The sequence below is a fragment of the Balaenoptera borealis genome (assembly GCF_965194805.1).
Source record: "Balaenoptera borealis genome assembly, chromosome: 12".
NCBI classification, from domain to species: domain Eukaryota; kingdom Metazoa; phylum Chordata; class Mammalia; order Artiodactyla; family Balaenopteridae; genus Balaenoptera; species Balaenoptera borealis.
Genome location: NC_138869.1, coordinates 105,191,748 through 105,211,954, shown reverse-complemented (window position 1 = coordinate 105,211,954; position 20,207 = coordinate 105,191,748). Strand labels below are relative to the sequence as shown.

General features: G+C 41.2%; 1 protein-coding gene across 2 annotated transcripts in view; it reads right to left on the bottom strand.

Annotated features, from left to right (window-relative positions):
- Positions 1 to 20,207, bottom strand: part of F13A1 (coagulation factor XIII A chain) — a 144,905-nt gene that overhangs the window by 55,015 nt on the left and 69,683 nt on the right. For both annotated transcript variants that reach the window (XM_082344584.1, XM_082344583.1), the window contains 2 exons: positions 6,931 to 7,105; positions 4,020 to 4,158 (listed from right to left, as the gene is read on the bottom strand). In XM_082344584.1, the coding sequence (XP_082200710.1) occupies positions 4,020 to 4,158; positions 6,931 to 7,105 (314 nt within the window). The remainder of the gene's footprint in view (positions 1 to 4,019; positions 4,159 to 6,930; positions 7,106 to 20,207) is intronic.

The window sequence follows — 20,207 nt, the reverse complement described above, 5'->3', positions numbered from 1 at the left end:
GCATTTAAAATTTTTTCCAACCAATTCCATTTATCAAGTCCTTGCTCTTTGCCTTGCACCCTGTTGGCCAAACAAAAGTAAAATACATCAGACAAGGCTTCTCCCATGGAGGTTGCATACTGGTGGAGGGAATTCAAGAGGTGGGCACAGATCTTTCACCCAGAATCATCAAATCTGGCTACATCCTCTCCAGCAGTAGGACACAGGATAACACTTTCATTTAGAAGGAGAGGAGCCTTTTACTGAAATACCTTTCATGACCCTAATAAGCGCCACCATCCCTTTCTTTTAAAATTGTTTCCATTTCCACTGTGACCGGCGTATGATGAGGTGACCAAGCGGAGTTCTTTCAGGAGGTGGAGAAAGGGTCACTTTACTCCTGCCCATTGTGAGCCCCGTATCCCTATTCACCGTTTAGATTGCAGCCGGACATTGCTCATGCATCTTCATTAAACTGTCCACGGTGATTCATGGATGCCACCCCCCAGAGGTTACGCATAATTCCAAACCCATCAGCACGCTGGGGACAGGAGGCTTAAATTGCTCCTTCCAGGATATGTTACCTTGCGTTGGCCCTCCTGGAATTTCAGTTGGGAACCCGAGGTGCAATTCGGCTGCCCAGCTGTGCCCTTCTAGGGTTCCTCGGTGCCCCCCTCTCCTGAATCGCTAAGAAGCCCACTCTTCCCTCTGTCGGCATCAACAGCATGCCCACTCTGGGCAAAATTGCTGCCCCTGGCAAGGTGAGGCCGTCTGGGAGAGGAAACACACATGCAGGGACCTAAGGTGGCAGGCCAGGAAGCAGGCCCGTTAGCAGTCGGTGCTGGATGGTCTGCGGTGGTAAAGGGAAAGGGTGAGAGCGCGGGGTGAAATCCAGACTTCACCCCTCTCGGCTCTGGATCCCACTGAGAACAACACACCTTCGCACGCACCCTTGAGCTCTCCCTCTGAACCCTCGTGCTGCCTTATTTCTGCTTTGGGGACACGGGACCCAGCTGAGCCGTGGAAAAGAGGATGCCGTGGGTCCCCCAGACCCAACTGGACAAATTAATTTACCACATCCTGTACCATCAGGACCTCAGTGTCGAAGAGATGGTGGAGACACAGGAGAGAGAACCAGGAAATCATTCTCGTGGCTTCCTTTAGAAAGAGGGGGACAGTGGCCACGTACAACCAAGAGTTTGTCTGAGTGGAGCCTGCGGACGGAAGTGAGGCTGGGGGGCTTGGGTGAGGCCGGTGGCTCCTCAGGCCCCTGCTAGGAAATCTGCCGGGCCACGTGTTGCCAGCCATGCTGCACCGGCCTCTTGGTGGTCAGCCGATGCCGACCGAACCCTCCCCGCCCCGCCTCAGCCTCTGTCAGCCTTCTGTCCCCAGCCCCACCCCTGCTCGCCAACCCTGCAGCTCAGGTAGCCCCCATTTCTTACCAGTGGTCATTACTAATCTCATCAGCAGGTGCCAACTGAGCACTCCCTCTGGACCTAGCACGGTGGGAAGTACTTTAAATTGCCTCGTTAAATTGCCATTTAATTGGTAACTGCTAAGTTTACCCTCATTCTACTGATGAGGAAGCTCAGAGAGGTAAAGCCATTTTCTCAAGGTCACACAGCCAGTGACTGCCCAAGCCAGAGCCTGATGTGGGGGGGCGGCTGTGGTGACCATAAACTGGTGGACGTGTCCAGGGACAGGCTGGACGTGTCCAGCCTCCTCAATCAGGGAGGGGCTTAGAAATACTTTTGGTTTTCTGGAACCTCTATAACTTCCAGGGTTCACTGGTGTTTGCACTGAGGAGGCAAAGTTTCTGCTTTTGTTTTTAAAATGCCCCAAAGTGACAGAAATAGCACAGTCATCTTAGGACACCGGGCACCCCTCTTCTTCTGACTGCTTCAAGGTGCTTAGGTTGATGGCAACATATTGCCTCCAAGAAATTCCAGCTGTGCGACTAGCAATGAACACAATAACAGCAGCTAACAGTCATTAGGCACCTGTTATGCTTGGAAATTCTGTCATCTCCACTTTAGAGGACGAAAGAGAGGCACAGAGAGGTTGTGCCTTGCCCAAGGTCACACAGCTGCTTGGTGCATGACCCAGACCCGACGGAGCCCTTTAATGCCTTTGCTCCACGGTCTGGCGTGTCCCAAGTTAGGGTAACATCCGTCATTCAGTTAGTCAGACCGTCAGCCAACCTCTGTGAGCCAAGCAAAGGGAAGATGAGAAGCCTGGGGCAGTGGTCTGGCTGTGGAGGAGGAGGAGGAGGGCCCCAGGCCGGGAACGTGGTCCCAGGGTGATGGGATATTTGGGGAAGACAATGAAGGAACAAGGGTGATAGAAACAGGGAAAGGAATCCGGAGCAGAGAGCTGAAAGAGGAAAGGGTTACCAAGAACAAGGTCTATCAGCTTCACACTTTTGTATCAATTTAGTGAGGGGCAGCCTCATGAGGTTATTTGCTGGGGTGCCCGTGGGGATTTATGGTGGGAGGCCTTCGGATCAAGGAATCGGGAGGAATAATTTTGAGCAGCAGTTGGCTTCAAGGGCATTGAGTGAGTGAGTGTGTGTGTGCGGGGCGGCGGGGTGTGTAAGGAAGAGGTGAGCAATGCAGGATGCCAAATAATTCTTATTTTGCCATTTTTGACTGTCACAGCAGGCTTAGGGGGTGGCTATTTGGGTCTGTTTTTGTCATTCCATATACATGCAGGGCTGCTGTGCTGTAATTCCAAGGGCTTAAATGGTGCTTCAACGTGCCGTTCAGTTTACAGGGGTCTTGGCTATAGCCGCTGCTAGCTTGCCATTGCTCAGCTCATTCCCTTCAGATGAACTGCAGTGTTTTTTATTCACAGTAGTGCTTTGCGACTAGTTCAGCGATTTCCTGCTCTCCACATTCTCAAATGAACGTTTACCGGCGCTGGTGAGTTAATACTGCTCCTACAAGTGTGCTCCATTCCTGTAACACGGGGGAGTTAAGACACTTCTAACTTTTAATTTCTCTTAAAATGAGCTTATAACTTCCTACCATCCCCGTCTGGATGCTTTTACAACCGACAGTGTTTTAGCTTTACTGCTTCTAAAGAACCACTCTAGGAGACACATTTTTGGCTCCACTGAGCTAAATTCCACTGAGTTCAACGCCTGGCAATTTCCCTCCCATACAGACCTTTGTAAATATCCGTTACATTTGGACTCTTGGGATTTTCTTCCCCCTCTTTTTAGAATATTGTTTTGGACTGAGTGGGTCCCAATGGAAAAAAGAAATTTCTTTGGCATCCTAAACTCCCTGCAGCCAGCTTGTGATATAGCTGTTCAGGGCAGTGAAAAAACTGTGTGGTTGGTATCTGGTAATAATCTCAGTTTTATTTCCACTTCTATCTCTGAATGAAAGATGAAGTCACAGATCGGGAGAACCACGTCTTTACATTCAAAGAGCAATCCTATATGGCAAAGGCCAAAAAAAAAAAAAGGTTGTGGTTTAGGGTCAAATGCTCTTGGGTTTTATTCTGAGCTTACCAGATGTATGACCATGAGAAAATTATTTTAACCTCTGTGTGCCTCAGTTTCCTCATCTGTAAATGGAATATTAATAAGCACCCACCTGATAAAACTTAAAAAGCTTAGATAAGATCATGCTCACACAGAGACTGGTACACAGTAAGTGCTTAGTAAACGTTGTCTATCTTACTCTTAGAGTAGAGAATGCTTGGTTTCTGTGTCTCTGCCGTTCACCATAATAGTCATATACTAAGGTAGAGAGGAACTAGTATAGGCTCTGGCCACTAAAACCATGGCCTTTTCCAGTGGTTGCTTTTGTAATGGGATGATCGATCTCTATTATCAGAAGCCCAAACTGCCTGTTCAGTAACATTTCTCATTCATTAGCTAAAAACAATCTCTGACAATCAGACATTTCTGCCTATGGTATCGAAGACTCCTTAAAATAGAACAGAAAGAAACATTAGACCGACTCTGTCTCCTGGTAAATGTATGTCACTTCAATTTGATATCAGCAAATGCCCTTGTAAATCAAACTCACCACACTGAATCCTTGGTGAGTTTGGAGTTCACATTCCCATCTTCTTCTAGGAAGATGTCCAACTGCAAATTGGCATTGTTATCATGGGCTGAGAAATAGTTGGTAACAACTCTCGCTGGTATCCCGAGGCATCGCAAAACTGCAGGAAAGAAAGATGGACCACAGCTAAACACATCACCAAGATCTAATAAATACAGAGTGAACAATCCCTTCTCAGAAGGGACCTTCTTCTTTACCAACATGGACGTGTTGTTCTCAAACGTCCCACACTGAGGAAGGGGGCCTATTGTCAAGGATCAGGGCTGCAGAGAGAAGTCTTGCTGCTTGATCATGCAAACTGCAGTTGGCACCAAACGAAGCCAGTGGGAATGGGATCCCAGGAACAGGCTTCCAATTGTTTAGTTGCTAATCATACGATCATCAGAGTAGGATTATTTTAGTCCAACTAATGGACTAAATTTCTGAAAATAAAATTTTAAAACCCCAGCTAATAGGAAGTTAGGAATTTACCAAGCAGACCCTCAGTGCGGTTTGCTTTCCTGGCTGGAACATGCTCTTGTGACACTTGGCGGAGGGTGACAGCACAGGTTCATTTTAATCGTTAGATAATAAATTACTTGGATGCCTCCCTTGCCGTATATGCACCTATTGATTAAACTTAATCCAAATACCCTCCCTGGCTGCCAGGACGCCAGACCTCAGGGCTCATTGAAAATAATTCAGCTGACACTTTTAAGATTAATGACTTGCCTTCCCTTTTTTTTTTTTCCTCTCAGAGTTGTTTAGCATTTTTAACCAAAGACTATCCACCTCCTTCAATAGAACAACCTTGGAAGTCCAAACTTGAGTCTGGCAGAGACTCAAGGGTCCTCATTAAATGACTGAATATTTTTTTAAATTAATTTTTATTGGAATGTAGTTGGTTTACAATGTGGTGTTAGTTTCTGCTGTGCAGCAAAGTGAATCAGTTATACAGATACATGTATCCAATCTTTTCTAGATTCTTTTCCCACACAGGTCATTACAGAGTATTGAGCAGAGTACCCTGTGCTCTACAGCAGGTCCATATTAGATATCTATTGTATATATAGCGGTGCGTATATGTCAATGACTTAATCTTAACGCCCCAAACGTCACCGATGGCAGCTACTACCCGCCTCTCACTTCCATCTTCCTCTATGGATTTATAGCCCCTACACTTGCTACAGTTTTACCAAAGAAATGATTGGCACTCTAGTTCTATTTCTAGCTTAACACTATTTCACGTGATCACAGAATCTGCCGAACTCATAATTTTAAGACAGGTGAAGTTTGACATGGGGGCACCAGTGCCTCCTTCCCTCCAAATTTCCTTTTCAGGTTTATCCTCACAGTGACATCCCACGTTGGGCCTCTGCCTTTTCTTATCACCAAAGTCTGAGTTCAGGAAGAGATCCGAGGACACTTTTATACAGAAAGCATACATGAATGGAAGGTGTTTACTATTTTACCTGGTTCTAAACCTAAAGGAATTACACCGGGAGAGTGAAACTGCAGGCATCAGGAGGACGTGGGGAGTCCTTTCTCTTTTCCTGGGATCATTTCCTAAGAGAGGCTGCCTCCACCAAACACCCTGTACTTAGTCTTGGCTTGGGAGCCATGAGGGAGGGGGCCTACCTCCAACTGGTAGCCCTTCGTGAAGTTCAGGCTTCCATGTGGAACCTGAGAGACCAGCCCTTCTAGAACACTGACACATTGGCTACAATGCTGTTCATTGCTCCCAGGAAATATATATTCCTTTAGCCCTTGGGTATACGCAAATGGCTAAGAAAATAATCTTATCCAGTTTGACGCCATGGAGAAACAAAACACAAAACCTAAATACTCATGATTTCTTTCCACTTGGATCTCTGACTAATTCTTAGACGGTCACAACTTTGAGCTGAAACTGACAGGCTTCATAATCATTTATTAAAAAAATGGTCTCATCCTGGCTTCCAGCCTCCAGATCCTCCTTGATTTTTCTGATTCAAAAACATGCTAACTGGGTAAAACAGTCTTATTAACGAGCCAGCAGAAAGGACACTTTGACTTGAGCTTAATTTTTTTTTTTTTTTTTACAGAGCTGTAGAAATGGCATGTGAATGAAAATCATTACCAATGATGAAGACATACTGAAATAAATGTTTTTTAAAAATACCCACTGAATTAACAATAACATTTTCTGGGCGGGGACAGACAAATGCCGTATTGAAAAATGATGCATGAGGCTGAAGAGAACAATTCTGTTCCCATATGTTTTCCTCTATGGATTGGATGTTGGGTGGATTAAAAGCAAAAGGGGAAGTTGGGGAGTACAGAACATTCATTAAGTTCTGGTATCTAATTGCTCAGGGGCATTGAGACTCACACACGAGAATGAAGATGAGCCCACCTGCCACAGTCTCTTCCATAGCTGGAGTAAAAACTAAGTGGGTATGTTTAGAAAATTCTCAGTGATTAACAGTAAGCAAATAAGCATATTTACAAAACTGCTCAATAACAAGTGGTACATATCTTATTATTTATTATTTTAAATTTTGCTAATGGAGCCTTTTAAAATGTGGGGATTACTAAGAAATAAAATGGCATAGCCTTTCCCTCACATCCTTACGTGGCCCCGGAGACGCTCCATTTCTCTGGGTATTGAACGATGGATTGTGTAGGAAATAGTCCATCATTCTTCCTCTAAAGCTTCGGCAGTCAAAGAGAAACTATGAGCATATCTGACCAAGTACAGTTTAATTATGCATTGGCTGCCTCCCAGAATAGCCACCCACAAGTTCTATAGGTCCAACAGAGCTTGCTGGGTCGCTTTGCCAGGTTATAGATAAAATGTCTTGAGGTGAAATTTCCTTTGCATTAAAAATATATTACTCAACTGGATACTTACATGTGTTAAAGACACCAGCAAAAACCCAGCACTGACCGTAGCGGACCGGATTCTCAGAACTCCTGTATTCCAACAGGATGTCAACACTTCCAGTCCAAGCTGATGGGGGGATGCCATAAGCATAGACATTGTCCCAGCATCCAGCGATGACGCCTTCATCATCCTTGGCATTAATCTAAATGAGACCATGAGAGGTGAGAAGGGGTCAAGGTCATTTAGAAGAGTCCTCTCCAGACTCTGACGCTGGGCAAGCTAAGGCTTCCAGTGCCTTCTGTATTCCTGCGTGATGAAAACAGTTCCACTTCTGTTCAGTTCACTGTTATTTGTCAGGGAAAGAGATGTGATGATGAGAGTGCGAGGGGAAACCACATAACCAAGACTCCCTCTTATATAGCGTATGATTGTCGTAAGGTGGTGTAGAAAAGCAGGCAGGAAGAGTTGTCATGTTTCCTACGTGCTTGGGAGAAGATACACACAGGGTCCTTGGTCTGGTTGGAACAGTGCTGGAGAATGTGAGGAAGAGAGGAAGAAGACCTACAAAAGAAGACAGCTCAAGTAGGGATCTTGTCTTGATAGAAGGAGAGTTAAAAGCTGACAAATGACAGAAGATGTTAGAGTGGGGGCCCAGAGTCTCATGGTCTAACGAGTTTTGACTTTGAGGATGAGTGGCAGACTCTAATAAATTGAAAAAGTAAGCAGATGCTGTCATAGGAACCATTAAGAATTAATAAGAAATTAGATTCCCATGGGTGCCTTGCAGAGTTTGTTTTTTAAGAAGTTGCATTACAGAGGTATTTTCTTTATGCTTGCTTAAGGTGATTAAAGTTGCATAATTTTGTTCAAAGATACCTCCAGTTATAATACATAAAGGGGCTGGGGTATTATAGTTTAAATATAGGGGAGACTTAAGCAAAGAACGGCAATCTTGAATATTTGGGAAAACCTGGCTACACGTTCAGACCACAGTCATTTGGTAGCAGCAGACCTCAAGTGCAGGATCTTTCGTGCTTAGACAATAAAACAGGGGGCAGGAATGAACAGTTTCGAGGCATCCTGTCAGTTTCTTGGGGGTCACTGCTGAACCTTACTTCTCTTGCTGTAGCTTTCATGATGTTTAATTTCAGTCAGAAGAATTTCTAGGTGGGGAGCATTGGGAGTTTTTCCAAAAACTGATGGCACTTTAAAAATGTCTATATGTTGACATGACGATGGTTTATAGCCTTTGCTCTTCAACATGTGGCCTGTGGACCAACAGCAGTGGAATGTCCAGGAACTGGTTGGAAATGCAGACTCTCAGGCCCCTCCCCAGACCTACTAAATCAGAACCTGCCTTTTAACAAAATCCCCAGGGGACTTGTGTGCACATTAGTTTGAGAAGCATAGGTTCAGACTACACTGAAAAGACATTAGTAAGCAATGTAGAACATATGATTGAAGCAGGTGTGTTTGGATTATGACAACCATAGAAGAGATATTAAAATATGGTGATTTTTTTTATGTGTTCATGGCCTTGCTAATTAACAGCCCACCCCCAGCACTTGCGCAGACCCCTCTCTTAGGCTTGCTGAGTTTAGTGTTTATAAAAGTCTATCCTCCCCAGGGGGTCGTGAGTACATTGAGAACAGAGATAAAAATCGATGCCTTTCTGACTTCTAGCAGGTATTGGCCAAGAGCAGGTGCTCAATAGCTGTTGAATAATCCGTTGTATATTCAACAAGCATATAGGCATTGCACATCTGAGTACGAGTAAGATCTTCTCTGTGAAAAGAGATGGTCGAAAACCCATCAAGCAGAAGTAAATGTTATCAATATTAATACAGAAAGATGTACAGGGTGAGTCGGGTCCCAACAGAAGGAGTAATCAGTTTTATTAGATTGGAGGGTGTGGTGACGGTTGTGGGCTGGATAGAGAAAATGACATGAAAGCTAGGTCTGGAGGGGCTGAGGTCCAGAAAAGGTTATCTACATGGTAGAGAGAGTTTGAATAATCGCTTGGTGTCATGAAGAAATATGGTAACTTCAGGGACCTACTGCAAGTATCATGTAAGTAGGCGATATTGGACGAAGTAGAAACTACTGGAAGAAAACACTTAAGATGTGCAAGCAACTTCTATTTTTCCCCTTTGACTCTGTCCAGTTAGGTTAAAGGGAAGGTAACTACCCAGTTAATTTGTTTAATGTAGAAAAAAATTAATCCGTTAGAGATTACTGAAGGACCCCATTCAACTAACTGCAAACTCCTTCCTTTGAGGTTAACTTTGACTTTATCCTGTAACTCCATGAAATGACTGGAGTGCAGCACGGTTTAGCCAACAATTTTGGTTCTATTCATGATCAATAATTCTCCTTGCAGTTGAATTGATTATTTATATCTGCATCTATTATAGTGGAGCCTGAAGTGTGCCTTGGTAGGCTATGATGTGGTTTGGTATTTGTGAGTAGGTAGATTCAGCTTTAACTCACATTACCAGTTTCTTATCCTTATCATTGAGAAATAGGGTAGAGCAATGAATCTCAGAGGTAAAAGTTCCTAAATTATGGTTCTGATGACTGATTTTCAAACAGACAGCCATTAATTAAAAGTGTTATTTATAGCATACAGCCGAACCCAGTCAGCCAAAGGGAAGAGTAAGGAAAAGAAGAGCTCTCTCCTCTACAGACCTTTTAATTCTTAATGCTGAGCTGTCCCCCTGTTGCTGGATAAATCACAGCTCTCATTTATTAGCATTTAGCCAGATTAGCTACTGTTTTCTAATTAGAATATTGATTTCTGGGGAGCCTAGATATGGAAAGAGATAAGTCTTTAGTGACAGATGTAAACGGTTAAATAATAGCCCCCACCCTAGACAACAAGATATGCTTGGGGGACACTTCAAGGGCATTCCGGTCCCTTGTCAGGACACAGGTGACTGTGAGCACCCTATCATGAACTCTGAGTTGAACCAGTGACAGAATGAAATGTCTTGGTCTTGCATCACTGGTGGTCAACAAGAAAATATGAGCCCAGGACTTTGGACAGGGAGTATTATTCAACTTCATTAAGGTTTCACTAAACTGTCCTCTCATAATACCTACAACATTGGAAAAAATGAAAAAAATCAGCCCCTTTGAAAGTCACTATCGGCAACCTCAGTGGCATAACATAATTCAGTAAACTTCAAAACCTGATCCAAGAAAAGGGGAGGATTTTGGAGTGTGGCAGAGGGGCAGTTTGGCTCAGCTTCTAACCCTGACCACCAGGGCTGCAGAAGCCCTACTGTCAAGTCACCAAAATCCTGAGGCTGCTCATTTGTATTTCAAAATCTGGAAAGAAACAAATTGAATTAAAATGCTGATCTTTTCCTTGTTCTGACCAGAATCGTGGCAATGACTGCTGTGGAGAAGTGGGTGAAAAAGGGTCTGCATCCCTTAAAAGGTAGGGATTCTGGGACTACAGTGGAGAAATGATACAAAGCCTGAGAGGTATCTCCATGTGAGTGGGAGACCTACCTCCAATTAGGTAGAGTAGACTCTAGAATGAGAAATTTAACAGAATCCTAAAAGAAAGAGCAGAGCCCAAGGATTTTAACAGAGTTTGCCATCTCATCAGCTAAACTCCCTCCTCTGCTCCAGTCTGTCTCAGGGTACAAAAGAGTAGAATGAAATTCATTGGCCTCAAACTGTAGTTCAGAGGTTAAATCAAACTAATCTTGGATTGGAGAGTCAAGATTTTATCTACAGTATATTACAGCAAATAGAACACTTGGAGAAGAGTTATGCAAGTATGAGCATGAATAAAAAGAAAAGCAAAGAGGAAAGAGAGAGTATGGAAAAACTATACATGGAAGAAAACAAAATTAAGGAACATACAGGAGTTTCTCACAACCTCCTAGGAGATCACAGACCTAAAGGAACACATTGGGCACCAACTCACATCATCGTGCAACTAAAGATAAATTATAAACTGTAAGAAACAGAGTAGATAACGTTCAAAATAAATTAATGACATAGAAGAAAAGCTTGAGGCGAAGAAAATGCTAATGAAAAGGATGAAGAGATGACGTTATTAGAGAGAAGCTAATAGTTATGGAAGACAAGGATGATACAACATAAGGATAATTAGTATCCTTAAAATAGAGAACCCAACAAATAAAACAGAAGATATATTCATGACATAATATAAGAAAATTTTACCTAATTGAGGAAAAATTGAATCTATACATTGGAAGAGCAATCTGAGCTCCAGGGTAATTTGATGCAGAATGCTCATTACCTAGGAACTTTAATTAATTAATCTAGTTGAACTTAAGGTTAAAGAAATAATTGTTCAGTCCTACAGACCGAAAATGCAAATTAACAATAAGGGGAAAATGGGGCTGTCTTTAGACTTCTCCAGAGCAACCAGTTGATGTCATACACATTTGCATGGTCCTGAGAGGAGGGTGGACCCGAGAATATTATGCACAGCTAAGCTGTTCTGTGAGTATAAGGACAACCAGCACACATTTTCAAACATGAAGGATCTCAGAGAACACAGGACCCATCACAACCAAACCACTTGAAAAGTGATATCAAGACAATTAAGGGATGAATCTAGAACAGATCCCAGTAACAGAAACTCTGTGGTAAAGATCCAGGGGTGAGAAAAATCTACATATGCTCAAAAATCTTTGGGAATCATAGTAACAGAATGAATATGAATTTTAAAACTTGATAATGTAAAAACAATGATAATCCTAAGAAAAAAATTAGACCTGAGGGAGGAAAGAGGGAAGGAAGAATGGAAGTGCTGGTGTTTTAAAGTGTTCATCTCTCTTAGTTAACCAATACTACCTAAAACATAATTTAAAACATATAATTACTTTATTCTTTTAATGGTTTTCATAATTTTCTAATAACCTTAGAGGGATCCGTTAGGCAATAATATTTCTTGTAGTAAAGAAATATTTATTTGAAGTTAAACAATTTCGTCTGTTGTAATTCAGTTTTTTCTTGTGTGAAAGTAAAATTTAATAAAATTAAATAAAACAAATTTTAATTTGAGTACAATTAAATGTAATACTTTATTAAATAGAATGATACCATTCAGCATAAATACAAACAAACAAACCAATGGATCACAGTAGAGAACACAGAAGTAGACCCTAGAATTATAGTTAACTGATTTTTGACAAAGTTGCAAAGGCAATTCCATGTGCGAAGGATAATCTTTTTAACAAATGGTATTGGAACAATTGGATATTCATATGCAAAAATGAACTTTGATTTATACCTTGAACCATATTAAAAATTATCTCAAAATGGATCATAGACCTAAGTATAAAAACTAAAAAAGTATAAAAATTTCCAGAAGAAAACATAGGGGGAAAATTTTGTGCCTTTTGATTAGGCAAAGAGTCCTTAGATGTGATACCAAAAGAATGATCCATAAAGAAAATATTTACCAATTGAACTTCATCAAATTAGGAACTTTTGCTCTTTGAAAGACATAGTTAAGAGAATGAAAAGATTAGTCCAGAATGGGAGAAAACATTTGTAAATAATACATGTGATAAAGAACTTGTATCCAAAATATGTAAAGAATGCTTGAAATTCAATAATAAGAAAATGAACAAAATTTAAGGACATGGGCAAAATAATTGAAGAGATACTACATCCAAGAAGATATATGGATGGCAAATAAGCACAACAAAAGATGCTCAACATCACTAGTTATAGGGAAATGCAAATTAAAACCACAATGAGATAGCACTGCACACCTATTAGAAAGTCTAAAATTAAAGACTAATCATATCAAGTGTCAGGGAAGACGCAAGCTCCTGGGACTCTTATACACTTCTGCTGGGAATGTAAAATGGTAAACCCATCGTGGTAGTTTCTTAAAAATTAAACATATACCTACCATGTGACCCAGCCATCCTACTCCTAGGTATTTATCTAAGAGAAATAAAAGCTTATGTCTATACAAAGACTTTCACATGAATATTCCTAGCTTTTTGTAAGAGGAAAAAATTGGAGGCAGCCCAAATGTCCATCAGCAAGTGAATGGATAAAGAAATTGTGGGTCATCTATACAATGGAACACTACTCAGAAATTAAAGGAGGGAAATGCTCATACAAACAGTAACATGGATGAATCTCAAAATGAGATAAAGAAGCATGAAAGAAGCCAGACAAAAAATGCACATACTGCATGATTCCACTTATATAAAATTATAGAAAACATAAATCAATGTGTAATGACAGAAAGCAGAACAGTAATTGCCTGGGAATGGTAGACAAAGCACGAAGTTGCAAAAGGGAGAAATTACAAAGGAAACTTCTGAGCAGTGATGGATGTATTTATTATTTCCATTTTGGTGATGGTTTCACGGGTGCATCAAAATTATCAAACTGTGCATTTTAAACATGTGCATTTTATTGTATGTCAACTATATCTCAATAAGGCTATAAAAAGTAAGTATAATACCTTTCAATTATACTAGCATACATAGTATAATACCATTTATGATCTTAAAACTATATTTGTTTATTTAAATACCTATCTAGTTGGAATGATGTACATCAAATATTAATAATGGTTATTTCTTGATGGTGAAATTCAGGGTGATTTTTTTGAGGGAAGGTTTTTTTTTCAACTTTTATCTTAAAATTTTTCTGGATTGTCTGAATTCTTTTTTAGAAAGCATTATCATTTTTTTAACCAAAAAATAAAAAAGACCTTTCATTAAAAAGACTGGAAGCAGATATGCCAAGATGCTGTGTTCAATTCTTGCAGAGAGAATAAATATAATTATTATTTTCTTCTTTATACTTCTAAAAATGTTTAGAATTTTCTCAAATATTTACCCTAAGGGAGAGAATAGTTAAAATTCCTTTTATGCCCAGTTGGGTGGGCTGCCTCTCTGAATTCAAGGCTTAGGTCCATTACAGTTTGTATAATTACTATTTTTTGTGCTTCTTTTTAAATATGTAAAGGTATTTTTCTTATCCTGTGTGCACATTTTATATGGCTATGATAAGGTGACTTTTCTCTGTTATAAACCTATTATATGCTGTTAAATTTCAATGTTAAAAGTTGTGTTCTCATAAAGGCTAGGATTTCTAATTCTTATAGAATACAGTTTTATACCTAATCTTGCCTATAGTAGTTTTTCAAAGACCATTGGAAATAAATTTGGGGCAACATAAACTAGTTTCAAAGGTGGAGAGTTAAATTTGGGAAGGAGAAGGACTATTCCTTGAAGAAGAGTCTTTCCAGGTTTTGTGAACAAGCCCCCAGGTACAGTCTGGTGGAGATGAATCTTAATTGTAGGTGGAAGTTGTACAGCAGGTGTCAAATTGTGTCCGTGACACTCTAGGGTTCCAATCACTTTGGAAAACTGGCAGATTCTTATCAAGTTAAACATATACATGCCCTGTGATTTAGACATGCCATCTTTAACTACCTACCTCAGAAATACGAAAGTGTATGTACAAAGTGACTTGTACAAGAGTGTTCCTAACAGCTTTATCCATAAGAGGCCCAAACTGGAAACATCTCAGATGTCCATCAGCAGGTGAACAGATAGACAAACTGGGATGTAGAATACAATAAAATACTGCTTGCCAGTACAAAGGAACGCATTGAAGATACGTGCAAGAATTGACTGAGTAGAAGAAGCCAGTCCCAAACAGTACATACTGTATGAATCCAGTTATGTGAGATTTAAGAAAAGGAAAATTGGGCTTCCCTGGTGGCACAGTGGTTAAGAATCCGCCTGCCAGTGCAGGGGCACAGGTTTGAGCCCTTGTTCAGGAAGGTCCCACACGCCGCGGAGCAACTAAGCCCGTGTGACACAACTACTGAGCTCGTGTGCCACAACTACTGAAGCCTGTGTGCCTAGAGCCTGTGCTCCTCAACAAGAGAAGCCACCGCAATGAGACGCCCACGTACCACGATGAAGAGTAGCCCCTGCTCACCGCTACTAGAGAAAGCCCACGCCCAGCAACGAAGACCCAACGCAGCCAAAAAAAAAAAAAAACAAAACAGTCAAATCTATTGTAAGGAATCAGAATAGTGGTTGTTTGCTTCTGGGGATGTGGAATGATTACAACAGAGCACAAGGGAAATTTCTGGGCTGATGGTAATGTTTATATTTTGGTTACATTGGGGTAGTGATTACCCCAATCAAAACTCATTGAATGTTACATTTAATACCCATACATTTCACTGTATGTAAATTTTACTTCACAAAAAACACATAAAAACCACATGAGCTAACCCTAACCTATATTGCGAAGCATATAACCACTGTCTGCAAATGTGCTCTGCTTTATAGACTTGACACAAGCTCTGACAGGAGTTGGTAATTAGCTTCATTTTTTATGAAAATCTTTACAACTAGAGATTATTAACCTTGTCTCCCTTGGTAACTGAGGATTCTTATTTGGCCCAAACATATTTTACTAATTGACAATCGTGAAAGAAATAACAAAAGGTGGACCGAGAGAGAGAGAGATACTGAGATTTTAAGCTTTCCAAGCATTGCTTGCTGTTTTTCATTGCTATTCAGCTGCTGTGTGGTGCAGGGCTGGTGTATAGAATGGACCTCCAAAAATATCTGAATGAAGGAATGGATGGATGAATAGATGAATGGGAAAGGGAAAGAGCAGAACAAAGAGAGGAAAGGAAAAGGATGTCAAGGGAGAGGAGAGGGGAAGGAGAGAGGGCAAGAAGGGATGCAAAGTGCATAGCCCTGAGAGGGCATATCCTAAAGGGAGGTGTTGGCTTTGCTGCATTTCTATTTATCCATCCTGGGGATGTCTGCCCCAGGAGACCAGAGCAGCCCTGACTGCACAGCTTGGAAGGAGTGCTGAGAAGCAGCCCCGTGTTTCAGAAATAGCCAATGTGATTACAAAATAGATGTAGCCCTGAAACCTCATTCCGGGAAGCAATTCGGGGAAAGCAGACATTTAGATTGACTGTGATTATCACATTCGAGAGATGGCTTGTAATAAATGTCTGTTTTTCTCCCAAAATATGGGGAGCACAGGCATAAGAAATGTAACCTTAATAATTGAGAAACCAAGCTGTTTGCCCACAAATGGAAACTTCATTACATTGCTAGTTTTTAACCACAAGAGACGAAAATGATGTCTGAACGGTTCATTTGTCTCCTCAACCCCTCCACCCCAACTTAAAAGAGAAGGATTGAATGAGACAGGGCTTGTAAAAGGCATTACTTTTGTACCCAAGGAGGTCATGTGATACGGAGAGAGGACAGGCAGAGGACAAATACAGGGGCCATGTAACATCGTGTGTGGAACAATGAGGTCAGGCAACCTGAGATCCATTTCCAGTTTGACCGGTGGGTGACCTTGGATAAGTCATTTAACTTCCTGATACTTCTGTCTCTTCATCTGCACATTGGTTATTTATGAAACGGATACAGTTTCTCAAAATTGGCTATGAAAACAATTTCCGTTAGGTACATTCTATTTTCCTACTGGCTTCCAATATATTTGTCAATTGTTAAAAATTCTTCGATAAACAGAAATGAAAATCCCTGGTGAATGAGGTGACCTTATGGCATTATGTTTAGTTTGAAAGGAACTAGAGATCGTCCTGACTCTGTACCTCCCATTCATCACTGGATTCCCTTAGCCATTCCTAAACCTTAGGAAGGCCTCCCGTGCTTGTTGGTACCTTGACTCCAACTTTAAGATTTAAAAAAACTTACTAGAATTAGTAGTTTACCCTGTTGAACTACAATCACGTTTTTCATTAATCCTAACTGGTAGATTCTCCAAAGTTGCCACCCATGGGAGCTCTTGATTGAGATTGGAAAGGTTATCAAGAGCAACAGAGACCTCTAGCTTTTTCTCCTCTATCAGAGTAAGGAATGTCATTCTTGACATTCCTGGGCAAGAATCATGGAGACAGAAAATAACAATTTAAGATAAGAAAGCAGGTAGGATCAGAGCTCCAGAAACTCTGGATGGGGGCTGAAATCCATGAAGGAACCTACATCTGGCAATGGTCGCCAGCCTGGAAATTTTAACTCTTAGGCATCTGCAAAATTATGCAGGCGTGTGAGTCATTGCCACTTTTCCAAAACACCAATGGAAGTCATATCTTTACCTTCACAGAGGTGGCATCGAGTCACACTGAGTGCTTGCACTGAGTGTACCACTCCCATGAGAAGTTCTGTTTGGCCGTTAGATAAATCTCTGACACAAGAATGGGGAAGCAAATTATTATTACATAAATATGCTTTTTTGATAGAGGAAATTTTTCCAAAAATAAGATCCGTAAGGGGAAACGTGAAGAAGCTCCTCGGTGGGGAAATGGCTGGGGACGATGGCTCTTAAGCACCTGAGTCCTCAGATTTCTCCAGGACAATTCACTCCAAGAAAGGGGGTTCTTAGCTGCTTATAAAACAGAGGAGCAGTTACGTAGTGCTTTAACATTTGTATTTATTTTTTTTAAATAAAAGTTTTAGGGAGCTATGCTTTGGCTGGTCTGTATGATCACGGACTAGACTTCATGTATTTATTTCTGATTCTAAAGTTCATTTGGGGTAACTGGGTGGAATTTCTAACCCAAGTGAATTTGTAAATGTAGTCTGAATAGTTGAAATAGTTTGTTGCATGAAGAGGTTTGCTGAATGTGAAGCTTTCTACGAGATGACCAAGTAAACAACTGGGGAAAAATAAAAACACCGTTCTGTAGTAACTTCCTGTGAAGCTGTTTAGCAAAATATCAAAGGAGTGATGTCATGACTGTCTTTCTCATGCATGGAAGAAAAAAAAAACCAGTCTAAATACTGGGACAAGAAGAAGGGGAAGAAAGATGGACAAAGCGAAAAGTAGCTTTATTTTCAGTTTATCTGTGAGATCACGTATGCTTGGGGATCAGAAACTCTGAAGTCCGCTTTGCCTGCAAGGTCTACAGTCATTCGTCTTGTGTTGGGCCCTAGGGAACTCCAGGACCTATACTTCCGCTTGTAGTCAGTTTGATTTACTAGCTGGAGTGCAAGATTTTTTTTTTTGTAACACTAAAGAGTACACCGAACATGATTGGTTAAAAAAAAAGTTCAATCTTGAGTTAGTTCCCAAAAGGCACAGTTAGAATAGGGTATTAATGGGGATTAATGATGGCATCGTGTTTCATGTTAGCAAAAGACCAGGGTTAAAAATAAATGTGTACACCTCAAGGGAAGCAGGAAAGCCCAGACTGGCAACAATGTAAAGACTGGTATTTAAAAATATGTAACTAGTATATTGACATTTTTTCTTCTCTCCCTCCTTCCAAAATTTCCCCAAAATGTCACTTTTTAAAAAAATTGTAGTTGAAACAAATAAGTCCCCAGAGGGGCAAGTTTCCCCTGACTACACGTTCCTGCAGTGTTTTTGGTGATGGCTATTTGGGTGTAATTTCCACCAAGGAAAAAGGGTTTCCATGAATAATAGCGTGGCTTATTATTGCTCTGGACCCTTGTCAGTTATTCTTCTACCTTTTCATCCAATATCCCAACATTTGTTAGGTCACCGCTTTGTCCTGGAAAACCTCTGAGGAAAGCTTGAGAGGTTTGCTTTCTCCTACAACCCTATGCTTATTTCATCAGAGACTTTGCCATACTGTGTTGAAATGTTCTACTTACAAGTCTGTCTTCTCTGTTAGACTATAAGCTCTGTGAAGGCAGAAACTATGTTTGTTTGTTTTTTTTTACAACTGTACCTAGACTGGAGATTCTCAATAAATACTTGTTGAATGAATGAGTTAATACTGAGTGTTTTACTACCATGAGCATCATTACAGCAATTACTACCATCACTGTCACCAATACCACCATCAAAGCACATCACCACCATCATCAGCCCTATTATCACCACCATCAAACCACATCACCACCACCACAGCCACCAATACCACCATCAAACCATATTTGGTACCTAGTCTTCTTTGGGAACTCTTTCCCCAGGGACCCAATGCCTCTGGCTATTTAGAATTCTCTGATTTATGCCTTTCTTCACTTATTCCCCTATTTCAAAATTCACCTGTTCTGGAACCCATTCCCTTGGGTCCTTCTTTTCTAGGAGATAGCTACCAGTGACCAGTGACCTTGGATAAGTCATTTAACTTCCTGATACTTCTGTCTCTTCATCTGTACACTGGTTATTTATGAAATGGATATAGTTTCTCAAAATTGGCTATGAATACAACTTCCGTTAGGTAAATTCTGTTTTCCTACTGGCTTCCAATCTATTTGTCAATTGTTAAAAATTCTTCAATAAACAGAAATGAAAATCCCTGGTGAATGACGGATTAACTTGATGTAGGAATTGTGTCATTGGTGCTAGTGTGTTGGTGGTGGCCGTCTAAGGTCTAATATGACCTGAGAGCAAGGACAGTATCTAGTTCCAGCTCAACCACTTATTTGTGTGTGACCTTGAGTGACATCATTTCCAAGGGCCTCCACCCCTTTACCTAGAAGACCCCTGGAGAGTCTTCCACATCTCATGTACTGGTTCTGTGTGCATTTCGACACAGATCTCCTATTAATAAGTCTCAACACAGAGGAGCGAACCTGCACTGAGGTGGGATGCTAGGGCTTCTACAGTGAATAAGCGAACAGTATCCACAGGCCCAGCGGCCACGGCAGAGCCAGTATGGGAGAACTTCTCTGCCCAGAGTTGCTGCCAGATCCAATCAGTCATGAGGCAGAAGCAGGCAGGGACCAGTTACCACCCAGCAGTAAAGGCAGGCTATTGTCACCATCTCTCTTTTCCCCAGGACCCTGCTGTTCTTGTCACATGGCATAGCACACCTGTCTTGAGCTTGGATAAGTCATTTAACTTCCTGTCTTGCGAGTGTGACTGGGGCTAGAGTCCATGTCTGGTTACTTCACTGTAATTCAGGGTCCGTGATGGAATGCTTTATTAGTGCCCTGTGAGCAAAATAAGTTTTCAGATGGCACAAAGCATCCTTCTAAAGTTTTCCTGGCACATTTCCTGGCAATTGTCCTGGTGGGGACTGTCACATCAGGTACGAGGTGGAAAGCAAACAGTAATCAAGTAGTTTAAAGGAGGAAGTATAACTATTGATAATATGTATAAAACAGATAACTCATGGGAACCTACTGTATAGCACAGGGAACTCTACTCGATGCTCTGTGGTGACCTAAATGGGAAGGAAATCCAAAAAAGAGGGGACATGTGTATACGTATAGCTGATTCACTTTGTTGTACAGCAGAAACTAACACAACATTGTTGTTTTTATTGAAGTATCAGGAAGTTAAATGACTTATTCAAG